At 39.1% G+C, this 15,122-nt stretch overlaps 1 protein-coding gene across 4 annotated transcripts in view; it reads right to left on the bottom strand.

Annotated features, from left to right (window-relative positions):
* ARID1B (AT-rich interaction domain 1B) overlaps positions 1 to 15,122 on the bottom strand; it is a 326,152-nt gene that overhangs the window by 75,234 nt on the left and 235,796 nt on the right. For all 4 annotated transcript variants that reach the window (XM_088052482.1, XM_088052481.1, XM_088052484.1 and 1 more), the window contains one exon: positions 6,634 to 6,723. In XM_088052482.1, coding sequence (XP_087908608.1) covers positions 6,634 to 6,723 — 90 coding nt within the window. The remainder of the gene's footprint in view (positions 1 to 6,633; positions 6,724 to 15,122) is intronic.

Consider the following 15,122-nt stretch of genomic DNA (forward strand, 5'->3'; position numbering starts at 1 on the left):
AGTCTCTCTGCTGGCAACTATATAAACTCTCTCAGAGTAAGTCAATTCTGCTCCCTAAACTCAAAAAGAGAATCCCCAATTTAGTTTAAAAAATGAAATAAAGATTCATCTCCAAGTATAACAAGATTTAACATCAGCAAGAAGAGTGCAATGACCAGCTGCTAGTATACAAAATTTATTTGTTGAGACCTGACTCTGGGTTTTGATCGTACAAATATTATTACCTTCTTCACATCCTACTTCTGCAGTTTTGCTGTCTCCCAGCATGGCTTATCATATGTAAATCATACTCTTTTGTCCTTTGATTCTTCTTGCAGATGGCCTGCTGTATATTTAGAATAGGCCACAATTAATCAGATCAACCTAAAGCTGAGACTGGTTGGTGTATGTCTGAAATCCAAGCACAGTCTGGAACCAGCATCCTGAAATAGCGCTTGACTTCTTTAAGAATTAACCTGTTTTTTGGCAGAGTAACATAATTTCTAATACTTCTGGGCAAGAAAAGCAGGTTTTCCTCAAACACTTGAGAGACAAACAGACACAAAACTATGCACTCCACAGCTCAGAGAGAAAAATAGAAACTTTTCATCCTAGTGATGTTGATTGCTAATCAAAGTACACATATTGTAAGCTTTTTTTTGCCATGCATTGCTCATCAAAATAGCAAAGAAAAATAGCATATACACATTAGAAAAACCTGCTTATCACACTGACATTACTTTTTGGTGCACTTCCACTTTTACAATCCAATTAACAATACAGAGGTACAAACGAATGATGGCCCTGTCTTTTTTAAAGACTGTCGATAAATTTAGCACTTACTAAGTTGAGAAAGGAATGTAGCTTTTTGAGTCACCAAAAAAGCTTAGTGCCTGGCTTTACTGCATGGCTCTGCCTTCACATACAGACCTGCTCCGTGTACTCCTATGCATCATGTTCCTACCTCATCATGCGTCTTGAGATAAAAAAGGGATGTTTTACAGAGCTAGTGTGACAATTTCAACTAAAACATGCTTTTCCTATTCACATGATGCACTTTTTCTGTTTGTTGAGGGCACGGTTCCTCTAACCCCCGTTCTCCAGGCATGATTTCCACCCAGCCTGGCAAAGTGCTCCTGCATACCAGACAGAGCTCAGCTCCCCTGCACTGACCCACCTGGAGTACGCTGTGTGCAGAAGAGGCACTCAAACATACCTGTGGCTTTGCACTCTATGCATGTCTCAAGCATCTTTCTTTAAGAGCCTGAAACACTTCAGTCTACATCAAGTAAACTTATTACCAAGTCTGATTTAACCTTAAGTGGTATCATCGTTAACATGGCAAGAAGAAGAATGTTAATGACAAGAATCATTTTATTCTCTAGCTCCTCAGTGCTCTGAATAGATCCCAAATCCCCAAATGAGAGCAAAAAACGTATTCTCAGGGAAAAAGTCTTTTTAAGATCTAAAAGCAAACGACAGTATCTTTTTTGTTGCAATAAGAATTCTTTGGTCTATTTTCTTCCTTCTGGTTTCTCTTTTTAAGAAGAAAATAGGTTTCAGGGAAAAGAATCTCTACCATGCAATGTCAGTATTAAGCCATAAATCTGATCAGGAATTGTAGGTGCAAAACACCTGATTGGTATTCTGTGTCTTCCACACAAGCAAAAACATTTATATTTCGTTAGAAGAAAATGCATGACAGTGGAATTTATGTAATGACCGTGTACAAATAAGCATGCCCAGAAAACAGTTAAAGGGGAGAAAAGTACCTGTATGAAACCTAACGGGTAAATTAGGAAATTTTAGTTACAGGAATTCAGTTGCTACTTAGTGCTTGTAGAGAAGCACAAAGAGAACATCAAAATGCCTGATCACATCCCATCTGTTACAGCCTCTTACTGGATAACATCTTGACTGCCAAAAAAGCTATTTAAATTTACTACACTGCAGCTACTGATAAATATCACTTCTGTGAAGGTCTAATACTAAATAAGGACACGATCTGAGGATAAACCTTACAAGCAGCAGTGTCAAAAAGGATCCAAATTTTGCTTAGTGTAACACCTGTACTCTTAAGAGCATGCAGTTTCTTACTCCTTGTCCCCGGCTGTGAGATGTTTCTAACAGAGCACATAACTGTACAACACTCCTCAAAAGCTGTATGTCAACCAGGGAGTGAAGTAAAGGTAGAACAGAGAGAATGACACAAAAAAGAAAAAAATTAAAAAGTACTAGGAGAAGGTGAAAGAGAAGGCGGCAACTTCTATTCAACAATTTTGGAGGTGATTACTCCAGGCACTGTCCACATAGATCTGACAGGCACAGAACGCTGCCATGAAACTGCCTCCAGCAATGGAATACATTTTCCAGCACATCACAGCAGCTGCAACTGCATCAATTCTGCTTGCAATCCATGTCCAAAAAGAAAAGTTCTCAGTGGTCCTATTTCAGCATATCTCAAGGACTAATTAAATCCTCATTACTATCTTCTAATTATTCCAGTGCTCTGGGATTTCACTCCACAAGTTCCCAATGGTGCATTAGATGAAAAGGGTTAAATAACCTGTGTTGATTTTGAGACTCCAGATCTATTTCAGACCTTTAGCATATCATCAGCATTATCATGAATATTTAACTATGTACCGCTGTGAAAATTATAAGGGGAAAACAATTAAAGATTTTTTAAAAATTAATTCTGACCCATATACATTTGCACTAATAAATAAGGCTTCTTTAAGTATCCCCATTATGAGAGTGCTTGCTAGAGTAATAATGTGAAGTCATTAACTGTTTTCATTAAATTCAATGGTTTTCAGGAGCTCCCAATTCACTATTTTAATATAAGACTGAAACCTGACATCTCCATACCCAACTGCATAAGCATGAAAATACTATTTAAAAGCAGGTAAGTTTTCTAAGGTTTTTTCAGAATTATGTAAAAAATCATTAATTCCTGCAGGGGTAAAAGCGCCTATTTCAACATTATTATGACAAATACTCTCCTGTGCAGAGTGCTTGCACAGGTGAGTGTTCATATAAGCAGACAGAAATCTTCATTAGTTTACAAAAGTAACAACAGGAGTATGAGATAATGGCCAAGTTTCTTTTTCAGGCTGCAGATTCAGAAAACTAATTTAGAGGGTCATTTGGGGTGTGCTGGGCTTCTATATGATCCCTAGAAATAGCTTCTAACTCCTTGAGCTCGTAGTACTGGCTACTAAGGACATCCTCAAAGCACAGCTTCTGAAACCCAAACAAATAAGTAGATACAGCTGAACATAGGGAACTCAAGTCACTGTGCACCTCAAGTATTTGCTGAATGATTATGACAGCTGAGGTATTACAGCTGCCCTACCTCTGGGGCTGATGCAAAAAAAGTTGATATAGAACTCTGACTTTAATAAACACAAACTATCAAGCCCCTACTTTTGATCATATAAATGAAAGTCTGGAGTAGGTCTATTATAAAGGGAGAGCACAATGTGCATCCTCCTTACTCCCAAAAACATAGCAAGTTTCGATGACTACCTCAAGTAGTCATGGCTACACTGTCACTATGGTAGCCTTAAGTAATGGTAACTGCTGGGATTCAGCAGCAGTTAAACACACTCCTGCTTCTTCAAGAGACTTCTGACACCAGTCTGTCCCCACAGCTGTCCAGCTCCAACAGTTCTTTAAGATGTATGGGACTTGACTGCAAGTCCCACTGCTTTCCAAGTCATGTCAGCTAAGAAATAGGTTATGTACATAAAATAAGTGCAATTTCTTGTTTCTTAGGTAGACAATGTGTGTTGGTAGAACTAAACCATTTCACTGATTGGGCATCAAATAACAGTGACCAGTTGAGGGGACAAGGGTTGAGGGACAAGAATGGAAGTGCCTAGAATAGCAGGTTACATTTACACTGGTCAGGTCGAAATGCTCTACAGTTTGAGCAGGACATGAAAATATCAAAAATTATTTTTTAGAAGTAAGCATTTTAATGTTTATTACAAAAAGTATGAAATAAATTATATAAAAAGAAACCTGAGGAACACAAAAAATATCCAAGCCCCCAGGAAACTTCTATTACTGTATATATGCACTACATTAGTATGCCCCTACTTTCACACACAGAATGTACGTGTAAAAAAGTGGTCATTGCTTCATGCTGCATTGTGACACAGGGGATGTAGAGTTTTAGGCGGGCAAACATAAAAATCCCAGAAAGGTGCTGAGTAACTATGGAAAGCATGGTAAAATATAACCAAACACTTTAACAAAAAAATAAATATGTGTAAACTTAATGGTTCAAGGTAGTGGTTGAGCATCCAAAATTAGTACAGCTCAGACTCCACCCATTGGTCATTCTTCATGATAGCTGATAAATAATATTTTTTTCAAGTATTGAGAACCGAGGATTCTGCTCAAGCAATAATTAGTAGTCTTTTGGTCATCCAATTCTCTCTCTAAACAAGGAAACAAATGCTATACAAAGTGTGAAAACAAACAATATAACCTTATCCTATGGAGTGTCTCTGGGGTTTTTGTTTTCATTTTCCTTTAATTTTTTTTCTCTTTTTTTGGAGAAAGTGTATCAGTAACCTGAGAGTTTAAATTACTGTAACAGATGCCCAAGGATCAGGTGTCCTTAGCAGCAACGATTTTCTGCTCAGGTTTTTATCAGTAAATGACAAGCACCTTCCCTTTGAGTCCACATCATTCCCCCTCCTTCCTTTCTTCAAGTTCTGTGGAAACCAGTTCAAGCAAGCAAAGGAATCAACTAATGTAACAGCCTTTTTAAAAGGTGAAGTTTTCCATTTCAAAGGAGCCTCTAATCAATGACAGGGCACAAAAGGGAATGCACGCATGTTTATGCGTGTACAGCACAGACTTTAGAGAAGCTTTGGGGAACATGATCTGCAAAATCAATATGACCTAGCTAGTTACAAATTTTGAATCTCCTGCATGAAACAAATGGACTTCTTGTACAAGCTGAATCACAAGGATCACGCACATTAGACCAGATTTTGCATATGAAGTGTGCAAAACCTGCAACATTCCTAAATGCATTTTCTCAAAGAACATACCTACAACTCTCACTGCAGAGAGGAAAAAAACTCAAAATCAATCTGTAAATTTTACTTCCCTCACTGTTACTTACTTGTGTGACTTCCCAATTATGGCAGCTGTCTTCTGTTTTACTTCTGAATACCTGTCTGCCTCTCCTGACTATACACTGAACACCAGTTTTCTTCTACAGCAGAACAGAGAGGTTCGATCCTTCCATCTCTGTCAGACCTGTGTAACTTGTCCCCCAAAGCCAGGTGAGGAACACACACTGCAGAAATAATTATTACTGGGCACTATAACATTTTATGCCAAGACCCAGTTGTGCCAGGAAATGCACACATCTTTCTGAGATGTCTGGGTCCTCAAAGCCTCCATCCGATCCATTCCTGCTATCTTGTGACATTTCTATCCCACAAAGCATCATATATTTGTATTGGTTTTTGAGGCCACTCTTTTTTTCACCAAACATGTACGTTATTCTGAATTTTTTTTTTAATGGGAAAATATGTCCCTGAACTAACAACTGAGAATGAAGAATGACTGAAAAGGAAGCAAAACAAATGAGCACGAAATTCTGTATTTCATGTTCTCATTAATCAGCATTCCTGGAGGAGGAGACATTCAACCCAGAAAAATAGCAAAAATTAAGACTCTCTGCTCTTCTTTGTGAGTCCTCTTAGCTCCTCCTGGATGCTATCCCAGAAATTTGTCATTCTGTGAGTTCAACTTGTTTCACTGTGAGAAAACTTCTAGTATTTATGGTATCCCCATATGGTGCTACTTGGGATATTTCTGGAAGCAAGACATTTTAGGACGGGCATTTCATAAATAACTCCATGTTTATCACAGTTATCATGTGTCTGTTTTGCAAGCCTGTCACTGGCACATGTTAACCACTGCATGGACAGGATGCCCAGTTTACAGCAATTGATCGCATGTATGGCCACACAACAAAGCTGTGACAACTATCTCCCATGAGCTAGGGAGAAAAGAAGTGAAGGAAAAAGGGCTTCAAGTTTATAAAAGGTAACTTTAACTTAAAAATGCTCTGCTTATTTTTGTGAGCATGGTAAGGGAGCACAATGCTCTTGCCTGCAAGGTTTTCCATAGCAAGATTTCCAAATGTTTGAACCATTTGACCTAAATATTTGATTTCCCTTTATATTTAAAGATATTTTTATCCTAGAACTGGCTAAAGGACTATCGTGTCCATGCAAATATATTAGAGATGACAATTTTAAGAACAGTAGCAAAACTGCTTCTAGTTAGCACTCTTTCTCTACATCTTAATTCCAAGATAGACAACAAAGAGCTGTATTCTCCAGGACACGACTCAAGTATTTACAGAAACTGCCTTTATACCCTGGGCATTCACTGTATTTTGAGAAATCCTTGTTTTCAATTATAGTTTGGTAAAACCTGCTATTCGGTTGCTCTTTCCCCAGAGACGGAAACCCCCCAAGCCCTTTACAATGAAGACTGTTGTTATTTTCCCCGGGAAAAGAAAAGAAATACCAGGAAATCCCACATTGCTAATGTGCAACTTAAAATGAAGGCTGCATTTGGCACCAGCTGAAAAAACCCCAGCACCTAACAAACCTCGGTCCTGTGGCATTGGTGACTGGCTCAAGGCAGGGTGGGAGCTGGATTCTGACTGGCTGCCAGGAGGCTGCGGTGGCATCTGACTGCCTGTAAGACACAGAGAGAAAAGGGAAAACAAACTCGCTTTTAGCATTTCAGTACACAAAACCAAGCATTGATGCATTTTTCAAGCACTCAACATTAAAGAAAGTACCAGCTGTAGAAGGTAAAGACAGAGCTCAACAGGTTCAGCTTTTTTCATACATTTTTCTTTTTTTTTCCTTTTGTTTTTTGAAACCCATGGAGGAAACATGCACAAACACATTTAGCAACAGGCATGGCGAAATGTTCAATTTCGCACTGAGCGAGTTCCCAACCTCACCAACATGATCCAATTTATAGCTGCAAATCTCCTGACACATATTTCTGTTAGGGAGTTTAACAAAATCCAAGTCTGCTGAACAATAGGGCTCATCCTGCCTAGCTTAAACTGGCCTCCAGCCAGGCAGACATGGACTGCTGCCAACAATATTACCAATGAAAAATTCGGTCAATACAAAAGTGACTAACAACAACAGTTTATAAAGTATTTCAATGAATCAGTGGTTTTAATATTGTTTGAATGTCCATGTAGAATATGGGAATGAAGAGTAACATGTAGGCACACGTGGTGAAAGTGGATGTTTGAAAGAGATCAGACAGAAAGGGGGTATCTTATTATTCAAATAAAAGCAAAAGGAAGTTATTTATTAAAATAACTAGCCAGAACAGACACATCCATTTTTTATGACCTTGTTCAAAAGACATGCACTGCTGTCTACCCACCCAAACAAGCAGAGCACTCCCAGCGCTGTCTGCGAGGCTCAGAACACAAAATGTTCCTTTCAGTGTTAATGGATAATTAGGCAGATGCTTATTGCACTGATGCAAGTCACTCCTCTGGATCACCATTCAACAGTGTCAGGCAGAGAGGTCCATCTTACCACTCTCCCAATGCCCCAGGGGCCTCGAGCTTAAGAGCCAACCTGCCCCAGCTTGAGCAGGAGGAAGAATGAGACCTGGACATCCCCTAGGACTCCTCTTTGCTCTTGGTCTGAGACATGCCTGCTTGTGACAGCCCAGGAGGCTTGAAGACCACCTCAGGTTAGGCAGCAAATACGTACTTTAAGCATTTAGACACTTGTAGTGACGAGCACGGTATAAATAGCAGCAGACAGATTTATATCCCTCATCCTCAGAAACTGTTTGGATTGTTTTCCATTTGAAAGAAATAGATAGAATAAAAACACAGGCCATAGATTTGTGCCTGCTGAGACTCATTTCCTCCTGCTCAGCAGCTGCCCATCTGCAGTGGCCGGAGCAAGAATCCTGTGGATGGTTCTGGCACTGGGAGCCAGACTGACAGCGGGGCAGCAGGGGCTGCCCTTTAGAGCCACCAAGGGCCCCAAGTTGCATATAAATGCAGGAAAGAAAATGTGTCTGCTCTGCCCCATCCATTTCCCTCCCCAAAGCTACCAGCTCTCAGCACCAACTCTGAAGAAAGGCCAGACTGATACAGAACAAAGAGAAAATCTGTAAAATGTGGAGTGTAACCACTGCCTAGCTATTCAGACGAGGTGCTTCTGCACTAAAAACATGACAGTCAACATTACCGGGAGCAGCTGTGACAACTGTCTCAGAGATGTAAATGTTGGACCAGAGGCAGAATTGTTCCTCCAAAAGACCAAACATGCCACTCAGCGCCCAAGGCTTTGGGTTCCACAGCCCATTCACGAACTCTGAGGCATATGACAATAATAATGACAAATTCCAGCTTATGTTTTGATGTCACTCAAGAGCAGGCTGTGGAGATGGTAAGTGCCTGCATTATAATGAAAGCTTTTGGCTTGACAGGAAGGATTCAGTGACTCAAGACTGTAAACAAACAGCATTTCCATGTTAACACAGGGCACTGCCACTTCCACTGTGTATGCCCCAGGCACTGCTATCAGAGAGAGCACTTCAAGTAGAGAGGAACCATCTAAGATTTCTACAAACACTTAATAATAATAAAGCAGGGGTGGTTCTAACTGCGCTGCATAGCTCTCAGCAGGATCCTCCTTTAGGTGGATGCTTGGCAACTTTGAGAGAAGCTATAGTGCAGAGAATATCTATGATAGGCAACATATTTTGCATATTATAGATGGTGTCTGGGTTGTTACAATGATAGTAGTGTCAGTTATCTGGCTGGAGCTTTATCCTGCACAGGTAAATGTTCAATCACAGACTGGGAAAGTCAAGGTGTAGAACAGTACCTGTATAACTTTACAAGGAAATCAGTTTCATCCACATCCTCAGTTAATACAGACTCTGGAGTTTTGCAGATTCACTGGAATTATCAGTCTCTGCAAACATTAATGTTACTTCAGTGTACTGAAATGCTATACAGTGTACTTCTGATTTTTTTTCTTACTAAACAAACTGTAAAGCAAATTTTTGTTTCACAAAGAAAATCGATTTCATAAACATGACCAACTCTGCACAAATTCTAACAAGTAACAAACTTTCAAGAGAAGTATCCACTACACTAATTATCAGAGGGTGCTACAGATTATCCAGGTGCTGGACATGAAGGGACTGCATCAAAATGTTTTCAATCGAGCTGCTGTTTTTTTCTTAGAAGTGATGTGAAAGGTAAAAGGAGGTTAAGCGCCCAAATACCTTTGAAGACTTGAACTGAACTCCTAATTTGGGTATCTAACTCCTATTGATTGGGAGCTGATGACAGGACTTTAAAACCTTTGAAGATTCTGTCTGCCATGCTTTTAAAGTTTCTTTGTCATGAAAAGAAATGACCTTAAAGATTTTCCATTTCTTTCCTTTAAATGATAGTAATCCTTTTCTCTTTCAACCAGTATTGCAGTTGTGTTTCTTGGAAGACACTTTAAATAATACATGAACAGACTTTTCTATTTTATTAGGGAAGGAAAACTTCTACAAAAGAAAAATAACTCTTTTTTGTTTTAAACATAACTTCCACAGCTATTTAAGAGAGAAAAAAAAATCCAGTATGTTTTTCTTCACTGACAGACTACCACCTCCTTTGACTCAGTGATACACAGAATTAAGTTTAAACAGGGATGACTTTTTCCCATGTTTTTATACTCTTGTTGCCACATTGGTGAGGTACTCTACCTGCCAAAATGTATGCAAAGTGAATACTACAGATGTTTCACAATACTACTATTATGCAAAACCATAGAAAATGCAATAATGCATATTAAAGGGATAGAAGTTGCAATGCCAGTTCTTTCCCTTGTATTTAACAGAGAAGCAAAATACTATTCAAATTTATATAGCTATCTAGTAAAATTAGTTGTTAAAACTACTGAAACAAGCAGTCCACTTAATGTAGTATCTGCTATTTAAAATAAAAAAAAAGTCAGCTGAAGAGGTAAGGGAATTAAAAAATGCATAATACTATATTTGTAAGCAGGTTTTCCACTTTTTAAATTATGTCAAATGCTTTTACATTTTTTCACTTTGAAAATCTTCACTTCAAATGGAGTCAGGAGACACTGCATCCTACGTTTGGCAAAGATGGACTGCAAAAAGTGCTAAATAGTGACTACATTATGGCTAATAATGCAGTTAAACTGTAAAAAGTAAATTCCTTAGGGCAAACACAGCAAGAAAAAGCAGACCTTTGACATTCTGCTGAGGAGGGGTCCTTACAGTCCGTATCAACAATGTTTTGAAACATGCTGAGGGCTCTCTGCTCCCATCACTGTAATGATACTGGAGGATGCTTGTCTGTGACACCCTGTACCATCTGGACAATACCTCACAGAATTATGCCTGAACAATTGAGTCAAGAAAACACTTTGATGGTAACAGGTTCCCTCTGGGAAATAACCAGTTAAGTAGGGAAGGAGGGGTATAAGCACAGGAATTTTAAGATGCATGAGGAACTGGAGGGCGGGGGACTGATCACAGCCTGTGCTGGAAACAGAACACTAGGCTGAAGGAAAGGCAGAAGTTACAGACCTTGTGGGTTGTTTTTGGGACAATTCCCAATCTAATTTAGGAATTGAGAGCTATGACTGGATTAATGACATTATTGATCACAAAGTGGGGAATATTAATCAATACAAAAGATGATCAATATACTACCTAGGAAACCCTTGGGACCACCTTTTGGCTTGGAGTATTAAAAATGCAAACATTTATATACATGGATCAGAACCAGGCCTTTCATAACCCAAGAGCTGTAGGTTATCAGGTAGACGTGGGAAGAGAAAGGGAAGGAAAAATCTGACCATATCTGTTGACCTGAAATGGTTATAGCCTAAAAACAGCTATAACCAACCATGCCATGTGGCACTCAAAGAAACAAATTTATCCCTAGGATAAATTAGGAGGATTGTTTACAGTAGAGGTAAGACAACACAACATTACTGCTGATGCGTCACTGGTGAACCTTCATAGAGACAAACCCAGAAAGCCTAATGCAAACTGGAATGGGAACCAGCTACCAGCATGAAATGACAGGAGGCTGAAAGTGTGAGTGTTATTTAGTATGATAAAAACTAGAACTGGAATTTTGTGAGTTCTTTCTAAAAATATATTTGAGGCTAAATATCAGGGAAGACAAAGAGCATGATGATGTTCAGGAGGATAATCAAACCATTACTGGAACTCGAAACAACTTTGTTTTAGGAATAATGAGGTCCTGAAAATCTAGTGATTAAGATAAAATCTGATAAAATAATAGGATAATCATCACACAGTCAATGCTACAATAAAGGCTCACAGACCAGAAGAGACATTCCCGGTCTCCAATCCCTACATCAGAAATGAAGGAACATAAGTAGGCTTCTGTATGGGTGTGTTTCAAATGAGCTTTTCAGGAAATTGGAAGTGAGGTGCAAATGACCTCAAAGGAAAGAAATTTTTCTATGGGTAGCATAAAGGGAAACTGGTCATATGTTTTGTGTTATCTCTTTCATCTTATAAAGCCTACAACCCCTTAAGAATAAAGATTATTTTTTTCCTTAATTTATGCATTGTAGCCAAGCTTCCTGTTGTATCAACAGTGTTTTTTAAATTACCTATTCACTCAAGCAAAAAGCAAGGGTTGTCTGCATATCCTCTCAAATAAAGACGTGCAAAATTTTAAAACCTTCCTCCTATCTATGCCGTAAGCTGAGTGCAGATGTTTTAAGAGGCCTGAGACATGAGGACCTTTTCAGATACAGCAGCTGTGGCTGTGCTGGGATATGCAGAGTCAAACACACTCAGACCAAGTCTTCTGGCTCTGCTCAGCAGCACACTGCAGCTAATAACCCCTTACAATGAAGGTAATCCACTGCAGCCTGCTTAAATAAGACAATTTCCACCTCCCTGACCCAGGAACTTGGAACCAAACCCAGAACCTTCCAGCCTTGGAATGCTTTTGGTGGCTGACTGAGAGGCTCACTGAAGGTGAGACCACAAGAAGCTGATTTGCTCCATTGCAGCAACACAAACCTTCTGAACAAGCTTCTAAACAAGAAGTTTATCAACTCATGCCAGATTTATGGATGCTCTACATCATGAAGTGCTATCAAGACTGTTGTCAGGCCTAACCCTGATTTTCCATATTACCTATTAGAACAAACGTATTGTGCTTCAAAGACACAAGATTCCCTAACATATGTGAGTATGACAATCCATGTAAAATCAATAAGTAAAAAACCCCACTTTGCTTCTCATGAAAGTATAAAATTCTCAGACTACCAAGGGTAGTTACACTCTCACCTTCTTTTTCCTATCTATGTCACATTCACCAAATCAAGAATGGGGTTGTGGGCAAGTTTCAAAGAAATCACTGAAACTTAAGTGCTAAATTGCTCTCAAATCTCCATTAAAAATGCAACAATGAACAAAAGGGCCTGGAGAATCCTAGCTCTGACTTTTCTCTGCACAAATGCAAAAGCATAAACATCTTAATTTTGTGAGTAGAAGCTACTTGTTTGACATAACATTTAATTCAAAGCAAAGCTGACACTGACAGGATGAGGTAGCTAACTCAATATTTTGTTTCATCCTCATTACTTGACGTGTAGTCCCAAGGTATTATTTATGGAACACCATCCAAATGTCACCCTTACTACACACTAATTCATTATATTATGGACTTAAAAAAAAAAAAATAAAAAATTAAGTAGCTGAAACTGGGGTCTGTCAAATTAGACATCCAAGATGTATTCCCAGGTAATGTAACCTCTGAGCAAGGTATGAAGACTGTAACAAATACTCAGGAGTATGAAGTGAAATAATTGTTAGTACTGCCTGAATGACAAACAACAGCCTTGGTGGCAAGGGGCAGAAAGAAAATATATTGCCCTCCAAGGCCAAAGCTCTTTTTGACCAAAGTGAAGCACTTTCTCCTGAGATTTTGGAATTAAGCCCAAAGCAAGCTGTCAATGGGAATCTTCAGAAGCATGTGACTCACCCAAATAATGAGTGGTTTCCAGTAGGTCACAGCAAGACCCTGTATGCTTGAGGACTATTCCTTTCCAACAAATCCCGAAATTCTGCTGCAAACCAGGAAGGCAGTAGAGCTCCTCAAAATTAAGGATGCACCATTTAATTACATGTATAAGCGAAGGCATAAGTCAGTCTAAATCTAGGAATTACTGCTTCTCTATCCTCAGTAACACCCACCCCAGACCTGTAATTTCACTTTGCAGTTATGAAGAAGTTTCATTTGGGGGAATAAAATTCTTTCTGCTTTCACCTCTGCCTAACTCTGCATCCATTTAATGCATTATTTCCATTAAGCTCGGGAGAGTTTCCAGCCAAGGATATTTCTGCTGGAGGCCAGTCCAGAATGGTGCAGCCCAGGATAGCAACCAGTTAAATCTTTTCTAATCCCCACATTCAGAAACGGTGGCTCACAGCGACTGGCATGCAGGAACTGAATAGAGTAGGCAAGCTCATATTTCTCTCACCAGGCCAAATTAATAAAAACAAAACCTGATTTCTCCTTCTCATTTTCCTATTCTTCCTGTTCCCCAATATTTTTCCTCTTTCAAACAATTTTTTTTTTTTTTTGTTTGAGAATGTTTGGCTGCCTTCTGAAGAAATGGGCACAGTGACAGATGAAAGGCCGTATTCATCGTCTAATTCAGAATAGGGAAAAACCGACTGCTGTGCATTTAAGATTCTAACAACCTTGCAATTTTGTAGAGCCGTTTTCCCCAACCCATTCTTTTGAAGAATTCTGCTTTTATTCTGTTAATAACTAACCACAGTTGCAGCAGCATGGATCCGATTAGCAGTTCTTACGCTACAAAGGGGGTTGGGGGGAGGCTGTGAACAGGGTTGCCAATTTGTCCACCTGGGTCCCCAGAAGAAAGATTAGATGAGGTGCTTGCTCCTTTCTTCCCCACTCGCTCTCTGCTCTGCACTAGACAGACCTCTTCACATCTCAGCCACTGACTTGATTTCTCATTTTCCCCCTCTAAAGTCTCGTTTAACCACCCTTCCACATGTTTTGCACTCTGTCACTGCGTTCTCCAAAGCGATGGCGTGAATTGGGATGAGAGGGGTTGGGAGAGGCTGCGGCCACAGCTGGCCAGCACCTTCTCTCACACCTTGACAGGGCCTCTGAATTACTTTCAGATTTTGAAAATTGCATTTTGAAAATTGCATTTTCTTAAATTTTTGAAAGCAGTGCCTATGTTTTTTAGGGAATGATCCAGACTCTGTAGTCATACTGTGTTTTTTCATTCTGTCCTTTTAATCCTTCCATAAAAATGGTAGTTTTGCTTGCATTTGGACTGAAGCAGAAGACTGTAAAGGGTTGCATGGATTTTAGTAATCTGTAATTACTTACGACACATCATTACATGTTTGCAGTAATTACATATAATGCAAAAAGCATATACTTCAGCTAGAGAAAAACCATTCTCAATTTTTTTATAAAATGTCAATTAAACAGAATATAAACTGTAATTCATGCAAGTGCTAAAGATCTAAAAGCTCCTAACAAAGGAGAGGGTAGTATTTCTTTCTTATATTTGGCTCATTTCTTCCTTCCAGAAATAAAACCTACCCTGCCACACACCTGAAACTTAAAACCTCAGAATTCTATTTAGGGATTTAAACCAAGTTCCAAAAGGAAGAATTTTTCATTATCACTGCTCATTCTCTAGACTGTATTTATAACTAGGAGGAGATTTTTTTCTCTAAGCTGCTCCTCATTGTGTCACCTGCATTCAAGAGCCTGAGAAGCACAACAGATGTAGCAGACATACACTTCTAAAATTTGCAACCTAATATAAACCTTAACTCCTAACTTTAACATTGCCAAATTTTAACCAAACCAGAGATCAATTTTCATTTATGATACCTGCAGAGTGAAAACATGCAAGATACAAAAGAAAGGGTGACTGTGATGTGAAATTTCTTATCTGTATTTCTTTTCCTTGATCCAGGTAAGTTTAAGAATTTCTCAGAATCAGGCAGCATTAACTTTGAAG

Source organism: Pseudopodoces humilis, chromosome 3 (genome assembly GCF_049639895.1).
Source record: "Pseudopodoces humilis isolate 2021_Gansu_Grassland_sample_001 chromosome 3, ASM4963989v1, whole genome shotgun sequence".
In the NCBI taxonomy this organism is placed as follows: domain Eukaryota; kingdom Metazoa; phylum Chordata; class Aves; order Passeriformes; family Paridae; genus Pseudopodoces; species Pseudopodoces humilis.